The sequence below is a fragment of the Leptonotus elevatus genome, chromosome 2 (genome assembly GCF_054856555.1).
Source record: "Leptonotus elevatus isolate MCC_2025b chromosome 2, RoL_Lele_1.0, whole genome shotgun sequence".
In the NCBI taxonomy this organism is placed as follows: domain Eukaryota; kingdom Metazoa; phylum Chordata; class Actinopteri; order Syngnathiformes; family Syngnathidae; genus Leptonotus; species Leptonotus elevatus.
In genome coordinates, this window is record NC_141240.1 from 21,480,404 (window position 1) to 21,500,064 (window position 19,661).

Genomic DNA, 19,661 nt, shown 5'->3' on the forward strand with positions numbered 1-19,661 from the left:
TCAGTGGTGGGCAGTGTCCTTTAGGTTTTGTATGTTTCCCTTCTCCAACACAGCTGGTATATGATCAGCCCATCAACAAGCTCTACATAAGCCTGATAACAATCCTGTTGGTTGGAATCAGCTTGTGTTAGAAGAGGGAAACCTCCAAAACCTGCAGGACTCGATCCGGCCCTCGAGGACCGAGTTTGCCCACCCCTGCCTTACATCCACGATTTCGGCACGTGTCTCTACTCTCTTCTGTAGAAAGCGACTCCACAAGGGGGCGCAAATTCCCCTCACGAATGCCAACGATTGTCCTATTTCAAGCCAGGGTTAGGATTTCAAACAAAGGGACAGGGTTTTTAAAGTAGTCTTATAGCTACAGTTATGGATTCAAGGCTAGTTTAATGTTTTCGAAAAGGGATCGATCTTCTTTTCAAATGAGGGTTTCCACTTCAAGCACTTGGTTAGGGTTTTGAACAAGGGTTGATTCATTTTGCGGTTAAAAGCCTGTGTTAGGGTTAGAGTTTTAACAAAGGGTTTCAAATTTGCATTTCAGACCAGGGTCAAGCTTTTAAACTAGGGTTAAGGTGTAAAACAAGTACTAGTGTTTCAAACCTGGGAGCGGGAGGACCCCGTCTCATGTCTGCCGTAATCAGAGCACATGGTTGTAGTTTGCTACTGCGTCCACCAGAGGGAAACAAAGACTTGGTTAATTATGGACGAGGACAACAAATCCAATTAGTGATTACGTCACTTTAAGCCCCGCCCCGCCGTCAACTGCTGCGCTTTTGATGATCGGTGGCACGATTACGTTCATTCAGTCAAGTGATCCATATTGAAATAAATACTTTGATTTATATAAGTCCTTCAAGCGAGCGTGCATTCCACACCACCTATGACAATCCTCTTGCGCTGCCATTAATGAGGCTCATTCATTCATGCTGCCCTTCAGTAGGGAGACCCTTGCCTGTGACGTCAGTAACGGTGGGGGGCGGGGCGGGCGCAGTGACGTCACCCTGAGCAGCATCCCCTTTAAAAAGCTCGCTCTGGCCGCCCGGGCGCTCACAGGATCAAGAGCAGGATCAGCCAACCCCCACTCGGCCTGCGTCTCGTTACAAGAAGACTTGCGCGTTCCGGTGCAGACCCCCGAGCACCCACACCACACGGACTGGAAAGAGGACTCGGCGACCCCATGCTCGTCGGGTGGTGACCCCCCTCCCTCCCCTCAGTCTGCCCGCTGATGAGATTCTTCAAGCTGACGTTCAAGTGTTTTGTGGATTGTTTCTGAACGTCGACGTCGGAACCTTTTGGACGTTTGATTTGGGTTTGATTCTTTTGGAACGTTTCCACCTTGATTTGATTGACAGCTAAGACTTGATAGGGGAGAAGGGAAAAAAAGAAAAGAAAAAGCTTTTGGATATTTTGGACCGAGCGTCTTTTTGATTGATGGACAGGCAGAGTGCGCCCCCACTTCCCTCCACCTGCTCACTGCTGCCCCCGGAGGAGACCAGGGGGAGTCACCTCGGGGGAGAGCTGATGGCGGCGGCGGCCGGGCCCGACGGACCCGGGTCGGACGGACCCGGACCCGAGGGCAAGAAAGGCGGCGTGGTGGTGGGGGGGCCACCGCCGGTGCGTCAGGAGCGCGAGACGTGGAGCAGGCAAATGGACTTCATCATGTCGTGCGTGGGCTTCGCGGTCGGCCTGGGGAACGTGTGGAGATTCCCCTACTTGTGCTACAAGAACGGAGGAGGTGAGCAAAAACTAAAAAGTATTCAAACTTTTTAAAAATAATAAATAAATAAACATGCCGCCTTGCCACTTGTCTCCGAGCTTGGCCTGCCTGTATGCCGACGCACTGCAAACAAGTACAGGACAGCACTGGCTTTTTTCCTAACACAAAATTCGGAAGAAAAACATATTTTTTTCTCTCAATAGATAAACAAGAAAAAGTATAATAAATCGATTGTATTTTCCATAATACGTATTACAAAATAATCATAATAATGTAACAATTCACAGTATAGCAAAATTAACAGAATTAAGTCATATTTTTCACCAAGATGATGTGTTTTTGCAAATAAGAATTCGTTTTGACACTGGAAATTAAGTCATGCATAGAAAAAAGTCTCAATGTTGCCAAAACGAAGTTCTTTTTTAAAGAGACATACAGTATATATAAACTATTACCCAAATGATGCTTTTCCAAGAAAACATATTCAAAATAAAACGATAACAATAGTAACAGAACAAATTCATACTTTCACTTAGATGAGAATTTGTGAGAAAACAAGACAAAATAAAAGCATCATTGTCACCAATCAGTTTGTATTTTTCCCAAATAAGAATTCACAATAAAACAAGAAAATAAGTCATATTTTTCAGATATTTTCGGTGTAACTCCCCCCCCCCCCCCAAGATAAAAACTCTAAATGAAACAAGAATAATAAAACAATATAATCAGTATAAAGTTGCATCTGCAAGAGCGAGACAAATTATTAAGAAAATGAAGTTTGTTTGTTTTTGTTTTTTGCTTCAACTAACAACATGGCTGCAAACAGTCAGAAGCCACTTAAGAAATGATGACAAGTGGAAGATAATTTGGCAATTTTGTTGCCTTTTTACAGTGTTTGATGCAAAAGCAAACATTTATGAACGTTAGAAACTTTTGTACTTTGTGCAAATATTTTGCCCTGGCCGGTCACTTTGCCTCGAATGGACGCATTTTGACACTCTTAGCCGTTTGACGGCCATTTTGTGATGAGGAATTATTGACCCATTAAAATGTAAATTTTTATTATCATGCATAACATAAATGTTTTGACAAAAGTGGGGTAAAATTGAGATCGTATGTTGGATTTCCAAAGTAAAGTTTAACCCCGCCCACCGGCAGCGGCCATTTGCTTTGTCTTTCACGACTTGGTTGATTGATTGACAGATTGGCAATTGTTACGCCCCCATTGCCAATGTTCATAAACTCACTCACACAAACACGCTACACGTACACACAATCACACTCACACACTTATACAAACTCGTAAAAACTCACCTATACCACATGCGCATGCGCACACCATCTGCTGAATCAGCGGCGGTGTTTGGGAGAAGGACAAGTGATGGCTGTGGGCGCGATGGGGGGGGGGGGGGGGGGCGAGGGAGGAAAAGGTCCACTCGCTCTCACAGGATGCAGATGAAGGTGACACTCTTCTTTTGTGTGTGTACTGTACGCTGCCGCCTCCAACCAAAAAGTGATCGCTCACCTCGCCAAGACGGCGCCGAGCTCGTTACACGCATGAAGGTCACTTGAACGTAAAGTTGCCGTGCGTCGCCGGACGCCCGCTGACTTTGGCGCCGTTTGAAGGTCAAACAAACTCCTGACATTTGTCAATGACTCAATGGGCGGCCATGACGGCTCGGATCTTTGTTAGTGCTCGATCTAATTTCTTTCCCTACTACCTTAAATTCTTCCGGCGTCTCCTCCTCCATCCCGTCACATTGTGTGTTATAAGTGTGTGTGTTTTGTGTTGATTGATTGTTTCTGCGTGTGTGTTGATTTGTGCATTTGTGGGTTGTGTGTTTCTGGAGAGATTCCAGGATCTTTTTTTGGCTGAGTCATCAGTCTGGTTGCCAGGGTAACATGTCTCTTGCCCCGCCCTCTCTCGACTATTGATGGTTGGTTGCCATAGTGACTCGGCGCAGCGTGCTGCAAGGTTGAAAGGCGTGGGATATTTTCAGTGTGTACAAGCGTGACGCGGTCATCCCTGACGCCACGTGCGCCACAGTTAAGCGGCAGTTGACAATAATCCTTTAATCCAATTGGCCGAGCCCCAGGTGCCGCTGCCCGAAATTGGTGCGCGGCACCACCTGCTGGCGGGGAGGCCCGACGTACACGTCAAATCGCATTGATGACAGTTCACCAAGATACGCCAAGTCATTTGTTTGCTTCTGTGAATCATCCACTCGTTGGCATCAAATCACAAAGACTGCGACCTGTCACACAGGTCGGGGTGACAGAGTCGCTTATTTACCGAGGGGATAAATCGTTGGGTTCCAAACCAATACCCTCACTAGTGCTGACCTGTAGCCTATGTCAGTGTTTCTCAACCCGGGACCTCGGGGCACACTATCCGCTGATCCCAATGACAGCTCAAAAGCGAGCTCTGGAGAAACCTGATAATGATCCTCAGCTGCGACCAGGGAGACATGAAAACCGGGATGGATAGTGGGCCCCGAGGACCAGGGTTGAGAAACACATATGTGAAGGAACTAGAGGTTGAAAAAACTATTTTAGTTTATTGTCGACTACAATGTGATGAAAGTTGAGTCAAAGTCGTCTAATCTAGGATGTTGTTAATACTTTTCAGGACAGTACAGCCAACCTTTCCTTTTTTCCCCCCACCAGTTTCATTTAATGATATATATACAACTTCCAAACCGGACTTTCCTCTTGCCTTTGTGCTCTTTTCAAAGCTTTATGGAACAGCAAAATGTCCAGCTAACAAGTCAAGTCATCTTTATTTACCGGTATATAGCGCTTTCAAACACACAACATAAAACATTAACAATAATACAATCATAACAAAACAACAAATCTTCCATTCCCACAAAGGCGTTGATGTTTGAAGCAGTTAAAGATGAAAGAGGATTAAGTCCTTCCAACAAGGCGAGACATTCTTCATAAAATGGTGGCGGATGGGAATAGCGGTTAGCTTTGCTAGCTTCAGCTATTACGATCACTGCTAATCTTAAAATATTCATATTAGCGGCGGGACTGGCAGCAGGGAACAGAGCAGTGGCACAAATGGCAAATTTCTAATGATTCACAGTCACAGACAACAACTGTGTGTTAACGAGGACTTTATTTGCGACAACATTAACACTGAAAGCGACTTTCGGAGACTGGCGTCATAATGTGCTGTAAAATGAGACAATGCAAGCAAGCTCCTGAAAATTACAATCATTCCTCTGTTTCTATTTCACTTGTCTGTTTTTGTTTGTACATTGACATCAGTGCAGTGTATTTTGCAATGCTGTGCGTCAGCATATAACTTCTGTAATGGATCAACTTCTTGTTAGCACACAGCTATCTGCGCGTTATTAATGTTAAGTTATTAACATTGTTTTTCAGTTTCAATTTATATTTTAGCCGTTTTGGATTTAGTTATAGCAGTATGGCTCAATGAATAGAATTGTATTCTTATCTGTCTCAGATTTATGAGAAGAGAGGGGCAACGGGTTTCTTCCATCTGCTATTTTGAAGGGAGTGTAGTCTGGTACCTGTCGGAAGAGACAGGCTGATGTATGATTGTTTTTCTCTAATCTGATTTATACCTATGGGAACTTGCTGAACTCGCTGAGGGAGTAGAGAGGGATTCTCTTGTATTTACTGAGTTGTAAACAAATGTATTGTGGGCTGATGGGAGGAGACTTTTCATATTCACCCACTTTTCAATAAATAATGATGTGCCGGGGTAGAGAAGACACAATCTGACCAGAACACGGTTTGAGTGTCGTCAGTTTTTGTCATCAGAAGCTTCTGTTTTAATGATACCTTTGCAAAGGGACTTCTTCACCAGAATCTCACCATTCAGTTAATTGAACACGCAAAGAGTACAATACTTAATATTGTCTACTCTAACATTAGCCATAACATTTTGGCAACGGAGATGGAGTTTCACTTGGTGTCTTTGCCCTCGTCCACCGCCAGTACAAGGTACCGCTGGTATCTTTCAAAACTACTGGCAAATAGAAGTCAGAATTAGCTAGGCTAACTGCTATCCCTCCTCACCACCAGTTTATTTTCAACGTATGATGACTGTCGCCTTGTTGGCTGCACATTTTGCTTCTCCTCAAGTTGTACGTCCTTTGTGAATTGGCCGATTTAGACGAGACCCCCTACAAAAACGTGATTTGCGATGAGTTGACTTCAAGCGTTAAACGTCAATGCGGAGTAGTTAAGTTGACTCGTTGACTACTCAGTCACTAATTAATGATAATCACAGGCACAACTTTCTCTTAGGCGTTGTTTTCTGTGGGGTCAAACACAAGAAGGAAGAAGCCAGTTTGTATCATGGAAGCCAAGATGGCTATTTATATCAGTTGAAGAGACGAATTGCGCTCGAGCCCTAACTCAACTGCTATGGCCTTGAGGAGGCGTTACATGAACGTGAGATTGAACCTGGAATTGTATTTCTACAAGACCACAGGGAACTTGAATATTTATATGAACAAAGTAATTTTACACAGTGTTCATCAAAATAAACTGAAGTTCAGTGCTCTTGTTGTACTAAGTTTGCTTGTCTTGTTAATGATATATCAACATACTTTCTGTTCATTTTCTTTTGTAAATAGAGTGTTTTTCTAAAAATAAAAGTAAAAACCCAATTAGCACACTGATTTAGCTAGGATTAGCCAGATTATCTTGCTAACTGTAGCACTGGCTGCAGCTTAGCGTGGTAACACGTTTCACTTTGTGCTCTCCGCCAATCGCGTGCACGTGACGTGATTCCGTAGCCGTCAACGCTGAATGGCAGATTGTCATTAACTCATTCACTGCCATTGACGGCTATAGATGTCAAAAATTCGTTTTTACTTTTGTTAACAAGAGTATGAAAACCTAGACATTTTGTTTTATTGTACATTTAGAACAGATATAAAATGTGTGATTAATCGTGAGTTAACTAGGGAAGTCATGCGATTAATTAGGATTACAAATTTTAATCGCCTGACGATTTGTAATCTTTTTTTTTTTTTTAAATAATGAAAATAACTAGTTAAGTCATGCAATTAATTACAATAAAAAAAAAAAATTGGCTGACGCCCCTAATTTTTAATAATCTTTTCTTCTTCTTTTTTTTAAAAAAAGAAAGAAAATATTAAAAAAAAAATAACAAAAGGGGAATTTTTTTTAAAACTCATTGAAATAGTTTTAAAAAAATTGACGTCGATAGCCGTCAATGGCACTGAATGAGTTAATATCAACAACATGTCCTTTTGGGCTCATTTATGTCCTATTTCATCTGCGTTAATAAAAATGTATAACACGTCTCAAAGGGAGAGATTTTAGCCCCCAAAAATTGTTTTAACTTTGGTTCTTTAAATACATCTATAAGGCTTACATCATCATCTTTACCATCTTCATTTCCATATTCTTGTCCTCATTTTCATATTACTGTCCTTAGCTGGTCTCCTGAGACTGTTGGTCAACAAGTCAAGGCCACTTCACCACCATGTGATCTATTGGCATAATATATTTCAACACAAAGTGTAAATTGTGTGCTTTACACTTACATTATGACATTCATTAATAACAATGACAGCAATATTACTACACTAACTATATTTTTTGTAGGTCTACATGCATACTACTGCATATTGGATGTGGCTTTGTTGCGAGTTAACCGTTATGACCAAAAACGCGTACGTGACAAAAAGTAGAGCACGTTAATGGTTAACTTGACGAGGTCACTTAGAACACTTCTCCTTCCTCTCTGTTCCCGGCCAGGCGTCTTCCTCATCCCGTACCTGCTGATTGTCTTTATGGGCGGGGTTCCCATCTTCTTCCTGGAGATCTCGTTGGGTCAGTTCATGAAGGCGGGAAGCATCAACGTGTGGAACATCGCGCCGCTTTTCAAGGGTAGGCCATGCACCCACTTCTCCTTGTCCTAATTATGCCATCGGGAAGTTGAAGTATGCTTCCCACAAGGAGGACTCGCAAAGTGCTGCACGTGGTAAAAATAGGCCAGAGGTTCTCAACGTGTGATACTGTATGTGTACCACTAGTATTAGTGGACTCCCTCTAGTGGTATGTAAAAGAATCACTTAATTGTGTGACTGCTGACCGCTTATTTGAAATGCATCTCCTTCCACATATTCCATCCGATTCACATCATTCTAATTTCAACATATTCCAGAAATTCACACCTTTGGGCTTGTATTTTTCTCATTCCAAATATTCACGGTTTTCCCAAAATTCTGCATTTTTCACCCAAAAATTCCCCATTCATCCCAATGAGGCCAAGTTTCCCCAAATGTTTATCATTAATTACAATGTCACATTCAACATTACATATTTATATCATTCACATTTGAAATTTAAATCATTTATGCTCATTCCATTCTCTTTGGGAACGATTTTCAAAAAAATACAGCATTCTCACCATTACAATACACACACAAAATTCCCTTTTTTATTTTCAATGATTTTTTTCAACATACCAAACTCATGTTGTTCCCATTTGTCATTCAAAATTTCCTGCTCATTCAATTAAAATGCCCAAAATTCCTATTTACCAAAAATGCAACATTTTCCCAAATAAAGTTTCCACAAAAAAACTCTATTCATTCTCAGTCACATATTTATATTGCAGTTTTCAATATCAATCCACGTGTCATTCCATTTCTCCTGAAATTGCAAATGACTAGTTAAATCATCAAACTGTATAAAATGTTACAGTCGCTTAAACCTTTTTGTTTAAATCCATAGCAGCTCACTTGTTAAGTGCAGTTCAGTTGTATTTAAGTTTTAACATCGATCATTATGTCTGCAAAACGTTTGAAAGCCACTGTCCTATCCTCCTTACGTTTAGGTCTGGGCTACGCGTCCATGGTGATCGTATTCTTCTGCAACACGTACTACATCATGGTCCTGGCGTGGGCCTTCTACTACCTCATCAAGTCGTTCAGCTCCCACCTGCCGTGGTCCACGTGCGGCAACCCCTGGAACACCCACGCCTGCGTGGACGCCTTCAACCTCCACCAATGCAACAACGCCAGCGACAACGCCACCATCGCCGGCAGCAACCTCACCTGCGCCCAAGTGGCCCAGGCCACGTCGCCCATCATCGAGTTCTGGGAGTGAGTGCCATGTAACGTGTCGTGTTGAGTCAATGTTACGTGTCATGTGACAGCGTGACATCTAGTGTAAGTTGTCACATAAAATGTAATATCATGTAGTGTGTCGTGTACTGTCACAGTTATGTCACACAGTTTGCCTTATAACTTTTCATGTAGTGTGTCAGGTGACATGACCTCTATTCTGTAATGCGTCACATAACGTTTGTGTGGTGCGCATGTGTGCAGGAACGAGGTTTTGAAAATCTCCTCGGGCTTAGACGATCCGGGTCAAATCAACTGGGAGTTGATGTTGTGTCTGATGGCCGTGTGGCTGCTCATCTACTTCTGCGTGTGGAAAGGCGTCAAATCTACCGGAAAGGTAAAACACGCCGGCAACATGCTAATACCGCATGACGCAGACTCACACTGCTCGCATCATCAGCCAGTGACGTCAGAGAGAGATGGTTGGACTCAGTTGCATACTGACTCAGTTGCATACTGACCTTGTCTGTGTCCTTCGCGCGAGCGTGTGTGTGTATGCGTGTTTGTATGCGCTGCAAAGCACTCACGCGTGGTCAAAGTTCACGTGATCAGCCGCCAAACCCAAACGAGCCTACCTCGAACCCGAACGTGAGCGGGCACTCTGTCTGAGCGCAAACACACACGTAGTTACATGGCAGACTAAGCGTTCCCATGGCAACGATGCTGGGAGGAGGTCTGAGTAGGGACACGGCGAGGCTGTGATGTGGCGGCCTGTGATTTGTCCTTGGTGAAGGGGGGAGGGGTCATTTATTCTGCAGTGGGACGTGACTGAGACGGTGTGCGTGCGTGTATGTGTGTGTGGCCTAATGTTACATAATGCGTCACATGAAGGTGGTATGTGTATTCCAGCTATGACATCACACAATGGGACAATGTCGCTTTGACTTCTGCATGGGGTGGATGGGGTGGGGGTGGGGGGGTGCTGGGTGGGGGGGTGATACTGTGCCTGTCGCAGTAATCAAACATTTTGAACCATCATTTAAAAAGGGCATTTGATTTATTTATTTTTTATTTAAATTGGGCCGAAACCTCAAAAGTCACTAATTGGTACATTTCTTATTTTTGTCCACAAATCTATACTATTGGTCAGTCCACACGTGTCTGTCTGGGTATTACTTTTGCAAATTATTGACCATTATTTTTACAAATTACTTTTGGGGTTTCCTGAAAAGTGACTATTATGCAGGTACAAAATAATACTGATTATTGTACCAATAACTTGTATTACAATATATCAATTAAACAATTATTTCCTACAAATAAATAAAGCATTGTTTGAGCCAGGCCAGGAGTGAGTAATCTGGCGAATTCCCAGGCTGCATTATAAACTGTTTGGGCCTCTACTCCAGCCAGCACATTAGTTAACATTTCCTGATTACAATCAGCTAATATTAATTCACCGTATGCAATTAAGTACACTTTGCACCTTGTACAAAAGTACTTCCTGCCCACCTTTGTTATTGAGGTTATCACCAAGTCACAATAATTTAATACCTACAGTAAAAGTAGTTTAATACATGACTAGGAATGAACAACACATAACCTGTAACGTCACGGCAATGGCACATAATGGCGACAGATGACTGTCGTCTTGTGGTGATCATAAAGTTAGCATCAGTTTGTCAAATAGCGCACCAGAAGTGGTGAGAATAGGTTTCAAAATAAGAGCACTAACAGGAAGTGCAGTGTTAGCTGGCTTCATTTTGTTGGTTTAACTGCGTTTGATAAATCAAAATGTCTGATCAGATATTATGCATACTTGCCTTTTGGTCAGTTTTTGTCCTTTTACCCATTTGAACTATTTAATTTCTTATATTAAAAACTGATTGTGATCATGTAAGCACATTTTAAATGTGTTTTTTGATCAAATGCAATGTGCGGGAATATGTGAGATTGATAAACTATTAAAGGTAAAATTGTATAACTTCATTAAAATGTTGACGTTCGTTAAAACGTCTGAGCCCTGAAACTCCTAAATAAGTCCCTGGTTCGAGCCACTGACGGCGTAGTGGTGACGGTGTGAATGGTTGTGTGACCTGTGATTGACTGACCGGTCTAAGGTGTGCCCTGCGATCCTGAACCCCACACGCAGGATAGACAGTGGATAGTGGATGGAAACATATACTGGTACACTGGTACTCATTTTACGCTATCGTTTATTTTATTATATCTACAACAATATAAGAATTATATCACATGAATGGAAAAAAAAATTTCATGAATAAATTTTAGGGGGAAAACGCAAATAAATGCAACTAATACTCCAGGACTTTTGAAAAGTGGACATGTTAAAAGGAACCCCGACTGTCATGACAAGTTTGCTCTATATTATTGATTTGGTTGTTGCTAACATAACTATGAGATTCAGTTTTCAAAAATCCTTTCCAGTTGAATACATTTTGTAGAAACGTTATTTTTACGCATGCCGTCATTGTTATTTACGTCGCAACGCATTCCGTGCGTAGTGACGTAGAATGGCGGTTTTCTCTCAGCCGAGCAATGTGAAACGCTTATAAAGAAAGCGAGGTAAGCCTTCGTAGCGTTCCTAAAGGGACGATCAAAACTCTTGAATGCGTCTGGTGAATGACGAAAGCACGGCGTGGACGAGGGGGACTCTCCCGATCGCATGTTGTTTCTTTAGGAACGCTACAAGACTTACCTTGCTTCCTTTATACGTGTTTCACATTGCTCGGCAGCGAGCCAGCCGCCGTTCTACGTCACTACGCACGGAATGCGTTGCGACGTAAATAACAATGGCGGCGTACGTCCAAATAAAACATCTACAAAATGTATTTTGGAAATGATTTTTGAAAACTGAATCTCATAGTTATGTTAGTAACAGCCAAATAAATAATTTATAGCAAACTTGTCATGACAGTCAGGGTTCCTTTAAAATAAACTGGATTGAATGACGGAATGGGCCATGTGCACCAGCGCTTATCTAGAACATCAAACCGACGAGTAATACAATCCATTGATAACAACCTCATGCACTGCATGCGTGTGTGTGTGTGTCTGCGTGTGTTTCGATGAGCGTGTGTGTGTGTGTGTGTGCTCTCACGGAGCTTGGCTCTCAATACAAACATCCCTGATGGCGTTCAGCGGCAGGTGGTGCAAAACTATACGAGGTGCTCGAGGTGACTCGGGTCGTCGAAGCACCCCCCCCCCCCCCACACACACACACACACATTCACACACACATGAGAATGAGAGCAGTAAAAATAAATGTCGTAAAGGATCAAGCCATGTGAGCTGCTTGTTAAACTTGACCTCACGATTCATTTCAAATGTAACCAATGAAAATAGTTGAAGTTTTATGTACCCTGAAAATGACCTATAATCAAATGATGTATTCTTACGGGCCAGTGCAGACGATGTTTACGGGGAGTTTGAAACAGTCCAGAGAACTGTTTTGTGTTTCCACCACATTCACACACAGAAAAGTTTGTCTTTGGTGGATCAGGTGAAATGGAGTTGCGTTCCCCTGAACTTGATATTTGCCTTCATCTTGTTTTAGTTTTTTTTCTTGCCCCACTTTCTCAAGTCATCACGGAACATTCCGCAGGCAGACTGTTTGACGTGTGTCTGTTTCAGATTGTGTACTTCACGGCCACCTTCCCGTACGTGGTGCTGATCATCCTGCTGGTCCGTGGAGTCACCCTGCCTGGAGCGTACGACGGCATCATGTACTACATCAAACCTGATTGGTCCAAACTGGAAGAGGCTCAGGTCAGTCTGGGGTCACTGAGATCAGAGACGTATTCTGTATACACAGAGACACCTCATTGAGTGGATTGGCCCGTTTCTGTGATACAACAATGCGTCTGCCATATTGGATGTGGCAGATCTGCCTCTCATTCTTTAAGACATGATGACTACAAATGTTCACTCCCAATATGTTTAGGATATACAGTAGGTAAGCACCAAACTAATGAAAGACAGACGTTTCAGCCACAAGAAACAAGGTTGTAGCCCTGAGAAAGGTTTCTGATCCAGAGAGAAGGTTGTCAAGGTCAAAGTTCTAGTCTCAAAAGAAGGTTCTCATCCTACGTAAAGGTGCTAGTCTGAAAAGAAGAGCCTAGTCCCAAGTGAAGGTTCTCATCTCAAGAGAAGGTTGTACTCCCAAGTCAAGGTTTGAGTCCAGGAGATGATTCCAGTACCTAGTTAAGGTTCTAGTCATTTAAGAAAATTGTAGTGGCAAGAGAAGGATCTAATGCCCAGGGAAAGTTGTAGCCCAGAGAGACTTCTTCAGTCCAAAGACAAAGTTCTAGTCCCAATTAAAGGTTTTAGCCCTGAGACAATATACTAATCTCTAGAGAAAGTTCACGTCTTTAAAGAGTGTTATAGTCCAGAGAGGATTTAGTCCCCAAAGCGGGTAGTTCCAAAAGAAGGTTTGAGTCCTGAAAGAAGTCTATAGTTGAAGGAGAAGGATCTAGTCCACAGGAAAGGTTGCAGTCCAGTGAGAAGGTTCATGTCCAAAGAGAAGGTTGACATACCCAGGAAAAAGGTTTTAGTCCCCAAGATAAGGATCTAGTCCCCAGGGAAGGTTGCAGCCCAGAGAAAAGTTTTCTGTCCCAAGACAAGGTTCAGTCCCAATTCAAGGTTTTATTCCAGAGAAGATATAATAATCTCTAGAGAAAGTTCAAGTCCTTAAAGAACGTTATAGTCCACAGAGAACGATTCTTCTTCATAGTCTTCATAGTCCCAATGAAGGTAGTCCCAAAAGAATGTTTGAGTCCTGAGAGAAGGCTGTGTAGTCCAAGGAGAAGGATCTGGGCCTCAGGGAAGTCCTCAGTCCTTTTTAGATCCTCATGGAGTTCTTTCCCATGAGGTACCATATTGAACTTCCAATATTTTCACTCATGGGTGTACTCACTTTTGTTGCTGGTGGTTTGTGTTGAGTCATTTTAATTGTGAGAATATTTTCTTCAGTGTTGTCCCATGAATACATACAATAATGTATAAAATGCGTGGGGTTTATTCACAAGATGCCTTATGGATGTATGACTACATTTGCGGCTGAGATGATCAACTTTGAGACGTGAACCCCGCAGGTGTGGATCGACGCCGGCACGCAGGTGTTCTTCTCATACGCCATCGGTCTGGGAGCGCTGACAGCTCTGGGCAGCTACAACCGCTTCAACAACGACTGCTACAAGTACGTGTAGGAGTAGCGGCGGCGGAACGGTGGAACCGGAACGGTGGAACCGGAACGGTGGAACCGGAACGGCGCGCCGCTCAGCGTTTGTGTTTTCCCGCCCTCAGAGACGCCTTAGTGCTGGCACTGATCAACAGCGGGACCAGCTTTTTTGCCGGCTTCGTGGTCTTCTCCATCCTGGGCTTCATGGCGGCCGAGCAGAATGTGGACATTTCGCAGGTCGCAGAGTCAGGTGACCACTTTGCCTCTGGTTGTCACGTTAGCTTGATGCTAAATGCTAAATCTTTGGTCAGGCTTGACCTCGTGGAGCTAACTTTTAACCACGTGGAGTTAACTTTAAAAAAAATAATTTTTAAGCCATTTCCGTTCCCCTAAATGTGTGTACGTGTATCTCAGGTCCTGGTTTGGCATTCATCGCATATCCAAAGGCGGTCAGTTTGATGCCAGTGGCACCATTGTGGGCAGCGCTCTTCTTCTTCATGCTACTGCTGCTTGGCCTGGACAGTCAGGTGACAAACACACACACAAGCACACACACCAATGCGCTATTAGTGCGATGGTCACAACGTCCCGTGTGCGTGCGTTCAGTTTGTCGGCGTTGAAGGTTTCGTGACGGGCATCCTGGATCTGTTCCCCGGTAAATACGAACACCGCTACAAGAGGGAGATCTCCGTCGCCTTCTGCTGCTTCCTGTGCTTCATCATCGACATCTCCATGGTGACGCAGGTCGGTGGCCGCCGCCAGTACATCGGCCCGGCGCCGCGCAAGGCCATGAATCCAATTTGTTGCTATTGCAGGGAGGAATGTACGTGTTCCAGTTGTTTGACTACTACTCGGCCAGCGGGATGACACTCTTGTGGCAGGCCTTTTGGGAATGCATGGTGGTGGCCTGGGTCTACGGTACGAGCATCATCGCTTACATATTACATATAAAAAATGCAATGAAGTCGTAGGCTATCATCCAAATGATTAAGCACATCGCCTTGATGCATAAAAAAAAATAAAATAAAAAATTAACTCATTCACTGCCATTGACGGCTATAGACGTCAAAAAATTATTTTAACTAATTTCTATTAGTATGAAAACATATTTAAAAAAAATTGTATTAGAACAGATATAAAGTTTGTGATTAATCGTAAGTTAACTAGTGAAGTCGTGCGATGAATTACGTTTAAAAATTGTTAGTGCCCGACGTTCCTCATTTTTAGTAATCTTTTCATAAAAAAAAAACATTATAAAAAATGAAATCAATAAATAAATGTTTGTTTGTTTTTAAAGAAAAGAAAAGATTATTAAAAATTAGGGGCATCAAGGGATTACAATTTGTAATCGTAATTAATCGCATGACTTCACTAAATTTTATATCTGTTCTAAATGTACAAAAAAAATTATTCAAAAAATTCTAGGTTTTCATGCTCTTGTTAACAAAAATGGAAAAAAATGTAATTCATAAAAATAGTTCAAATTAATTTTTGACGACTATAGCTGTCAATGGCAGTGAATGAATTAAAAGGGAAGTCAACCTTTAGCATTTCTTGACAATAATATGTTATATGAGATCTCACTAGTCTAAACATGGTATTCTGATGAATATTACATTTGTGGAATATGAGTTAGGAAGCAAAATCCAGCCATTTTTATCCATCTCAGGGGGCGGCCATTTTGACACTTTGTGTCGACTAAAAATGACATCACAGTTACTCAGAGTTTAGGCAACGACCAAATTACAGTTTACCCGTTTTATGAAGCTGAGCTGTGATTGGTTGTTACCCGAGACCTGAGCAACTGTCATTCTCACTCGACAGCAAGTGGCAAAATAATTTGGATAAAAACTGCTGGATTTTGCTGCTTAACTCATATTCTACTCATGCAATATTTAAAAAAACTAAACAAGTGGGGCTGCATAGAACATATTATTGTCAATCATTTTTTTGTGGTTGGCTTTTAAAAAAATTTGCAAATAGATTTAAAAAATGATTAGAATTGTTTGGTTATTATAATTAAATACATTTGAAATAAATAATACTATTTAAAATTTATTAGAAATTTTAATATTTGAATAAAATGCTGTTACTGTAATATTTGTATATGCTTTTTCTTTTATGTAATATTTCTAAATGATTTATTTTTGTAAATAAGAAAATAAATTTGTAAAATTAAAAAAATCATGACATTTTGTATTTGGTTTTTAAATAAATTATTTAATCATAATATATTTAACTATAAATAATAAAAACAATAATAAACACCACCACTGTATCTATTATTATTTTATTCATTATGTTTGTTTCTAGAATTAAATAATTGATTTATTGATATAAAAAAAATAAAGAACATATTAGTACAATTAACAATTTCACATATGCATTTAACATGTATTTGTTTCATTAACTTACTAACTTAACTATACGTTTAAAATGTATTCTAATTGTATTGTAAAAATAAACCATTTTACATGTATTTCTTAATGTTATATTATTTATTCATTTATCTCAATATACAGGTTTTGTATTTATTCTCAATAATAAAATAAAAATGTAATAGTAAAATCAACAATTTCAGATATACAGTATGAAGTAAATTAATCATAAATAATGTTACAAAATGTGAGCGAATTAATCATTTTTGGATGATGTTTTTACACATTATTGACAATGACGAATACCAATGCCGATGACGCCATCTTCCATTGGCAGGCGCCGACCGCTTCATGGACGACGTGGCGCGTATGATCGGCTACAGGCCGCTGCCCTGGATAAAATGGTGCTGGTCCTTCATCACGCCGTGCGTGTGCATGGTACGTCACGCGTGGGATGACTTCTTACGCCAAACGTCTCCTCAGTTAGGAATTTCATCGTCAATGTGGGAACTTGTGGGAAAGTTCTTTAATGCTGTGATTGGGCCCAACGCTTTGAAGTTGGAGATTGATTATTGACTTAAATATGTCAAATATCTGCAAAATGTCTCATGTGTGTGTGCCTTGCAGGGCATTTTCTTGTTCCATCTGGTCAACTACAAGGCGCTGACGTACAACAACACGTACGTGTACCCGTGGTGGGGCGAGGTGATTGGCTGGTGTCTGGCGATGTCGTCCATGTTGTGTATCCCGGTCAGTCTGGTCTACAAAGTGTTCCGCGCCAAAGGCTCCTTCGTACAGGTCAGAGTTCACATCAAACATCTTTATTTGCTGGTCTGGGATGGGCAAATTCTTTGTAATGTAACTTTGCTAAAGTATTTTTCAGAAAATGTGTATATGATATTTTGCGTTTGCAGCGCTGGGCTCATCTGACCACGCCGGTGTGGGGGAGCCACCACCTGGAGTACATGGCGCCCGACGTCAAGCCGCTCAGCTCGCTGTCGCCCGCCAGCGATGACAACAAAGTCATCATCTTCGAGAGCGTCATGTAACACCCCCCCCCCATCCCCCTCCCCCACAACGTCAGCCTGCTCGCTCACTCGCACTTTATCACGCTCGTCTTCCTGTCCGACCCGCCAAATTAAAACACTGTGAAGCAACACAAGAACGTCCCCGGCAGCCCGGAAAGAATTTACCAGCACAGGAAGACAAAAGAGTGGTCGTGCGCGTTGCCTTACGCTGTTGTCTTAATGCCATTTATTGTTCACCAGCCAATCAGCAGACTTTTATTTTGTTGATGCAAACAGGAAGTACAGTATGACGAATTCTCATGCAGTATATGATAAGAATCTTTGGGCTGTGCTTTTATTTTGGTTTTAACACTGACTAAAGGGAATTTTGTTGTCGGTTTAAAGGAGACATATGCCATAAGGCACTTCTCCATATGTCCCCATTAACACCGACTTAAAAGTATTTTGGTTTTATGATTTTTTTTTCTTAACGTTCAATGCTGAAACATTTTCAGTGTTTGATGATTTTAACTCTATTTTTGTAAACTGTCACCACCAAACTCAGAAAACATACCAAATATGGTCGATGTAGGATCTACTTCCATGCGGCGATCCATTAACCCGAGCCGCCGCATCACATGCTTCCTGTCGCCATTAGCTTCTACATCAGTGATGACGTCATGTAGCAATTTTGGTTGTTGACCGTTTTACGCATCACAGGAGTCACATGACCAGCAAGCGGCATGGAAGTTCAAACAAAAACACTTGAAATCCGCGAAAAGAAAATGTGAAAAAGTTGTAAATAATGTTGTGTCGTTTTACTGTGAAAATGTGACTGGCAGGAAGTGGTGTTTAACCCTCCCGGATTCGGGAACAGCAATAATGATTTGAGGGCGTGCTAATTAACCTAAAGTGTCAAAAACGGGAAACGGTTCCACTAAACATTACTTGTATCTCATAATTAACTTAATTACTACTACTAGCAATACTTATAGATGATTTTTAACCCTGAACAAATACTGCTTTTAGCATTGTTTACTAAAAAAACGGGTCAAATTGACCAACAATTTGTTAACCACAGAAGATTAAAAAAAACACAACAAATTGTCACTATTTCAAAATACCAAACATTCGGACATTTCATTTTAAAATCCAAATAATCCTCATAAATCAAATGACAACCATGCAACGTCCAATGCTTTTCAATGAGTGAAGAGTTCTTTCCCGCCATTTTGACTTCTGACATCGTCTCGAAATTGTCAATAGCCATCACTTATATGTGGATTTTCGCCACTTACGGATCAGCCTGGTCTCTTTCCCCCTTGAATAGCGGGGGTCCACCATAGACAAATAACGGGCTGGTCACCAGTCAATGTCACACTCTAAACAGAAAATTGTTGAACCAATTTAAGATTAGAAATTGAATTGTTGATCAACTTTTTTAAAAATCGCTTCAATTGGTAACACACGATTGAATTAAGATAGTACAAAGTAAATATATTAAGTTTAATTATGAGTTAATTTAATACTTTGGATTTGAGTCACTTTGGATAATTTAATTCAAGTGAATATATTAATTTAAAGGAACTCATAATTAAACTTAATATATTTACTTTGGACTAAATTCAATCATGTGTTACCAACTGAAGCGATTTTTTTTTAAGGTGGTCAACAATTCAACATGTAATCTTAAATTGGATCAGCATTTACTCCAATATAGATATTATCCAAAGCAAACATTCTCCGACCTCCGCAGGCCTTCATAAAAGCAGATTCATTATTTTTGTGCTTCATCAAAATAAAAAAACATCAAAATGTATAATAGATTTTTAACTTTGAAATTGTCTAAATGCTGGACATTTCAGATTTTCGACAAAAAATATGTGATTTCTGCTGTCCTCCATGAGCCGAGTGATTATATTTGTGTTGACTCAAAATAAATCAATTGCTCCTATTTTGGAAAACAATGATCAACATTTCCGTTTTCTGTCATGTTACTTACTGAACCACTAACTGAATCATAATCCATTTATGAACAATATAATACTTCATTTAATAAAAAAAATTTAATGTGGGAGGGAACCAGATGAAAACATAATAAGATTGCCTGCGCCCAGATGCAACCCCGAACCCAGAAGTGTGAGGCAGACATGCTAACCACGAGCCTACTGTACAATAATGACCTCACCATCATGTCACTATTGCAGAATTGATGTTAAGTTTTATTTGGCAAATGAAGGCCAACAAGTCCTGTGGTCTCTCATTTGAAACGGGGAACAG

The 19,661-nt window shown here is 41.2% G+C and overlaps 1 protein-coding gene across 1 annotated transcript; it reads left to right on the forward strand.

The window, feature by feature from the left end:
- The first annotated feature begins 1,046 nt into the window (after positions 1 to 1,046).
- Positions 1,047 to 19,351, forward strand: slc6a8 (solute carrier family 6 member 8). The gene is made up of 13 exons (XM_086067955.1): positions 1,047 to 1,732; positions 7,484 to 7,615; positions 8,568 to 8,835; positions 9,061 to 9,193; positions 12,451 to 12,585; positions 13,911 to 14,014; positions 14,122 to 14,246; positions 14,411 to 14,523; positions 14,603 to 14,740; positions 14,812 to 14,914; positions 16,712 to 16,812; positions 17,002 to 17,172; positions 17,289 to 19,351. The coding sequence occupies exons 1-13, from the start codon at positions 1,429 to 1,431 to the stop codon at positions 17,421 to 17,423; spliced, it is 1,962 nt and encodes a 653-aa protein (XP_085924081.1). The 5' UTR covers positions 1,047 to 1,428; the 3' UTR covers positions 17,424 to 19,351.
- The last annotated feature ends 310 nt before the right edge of the window (positions 19,352 to 19,661 follow it).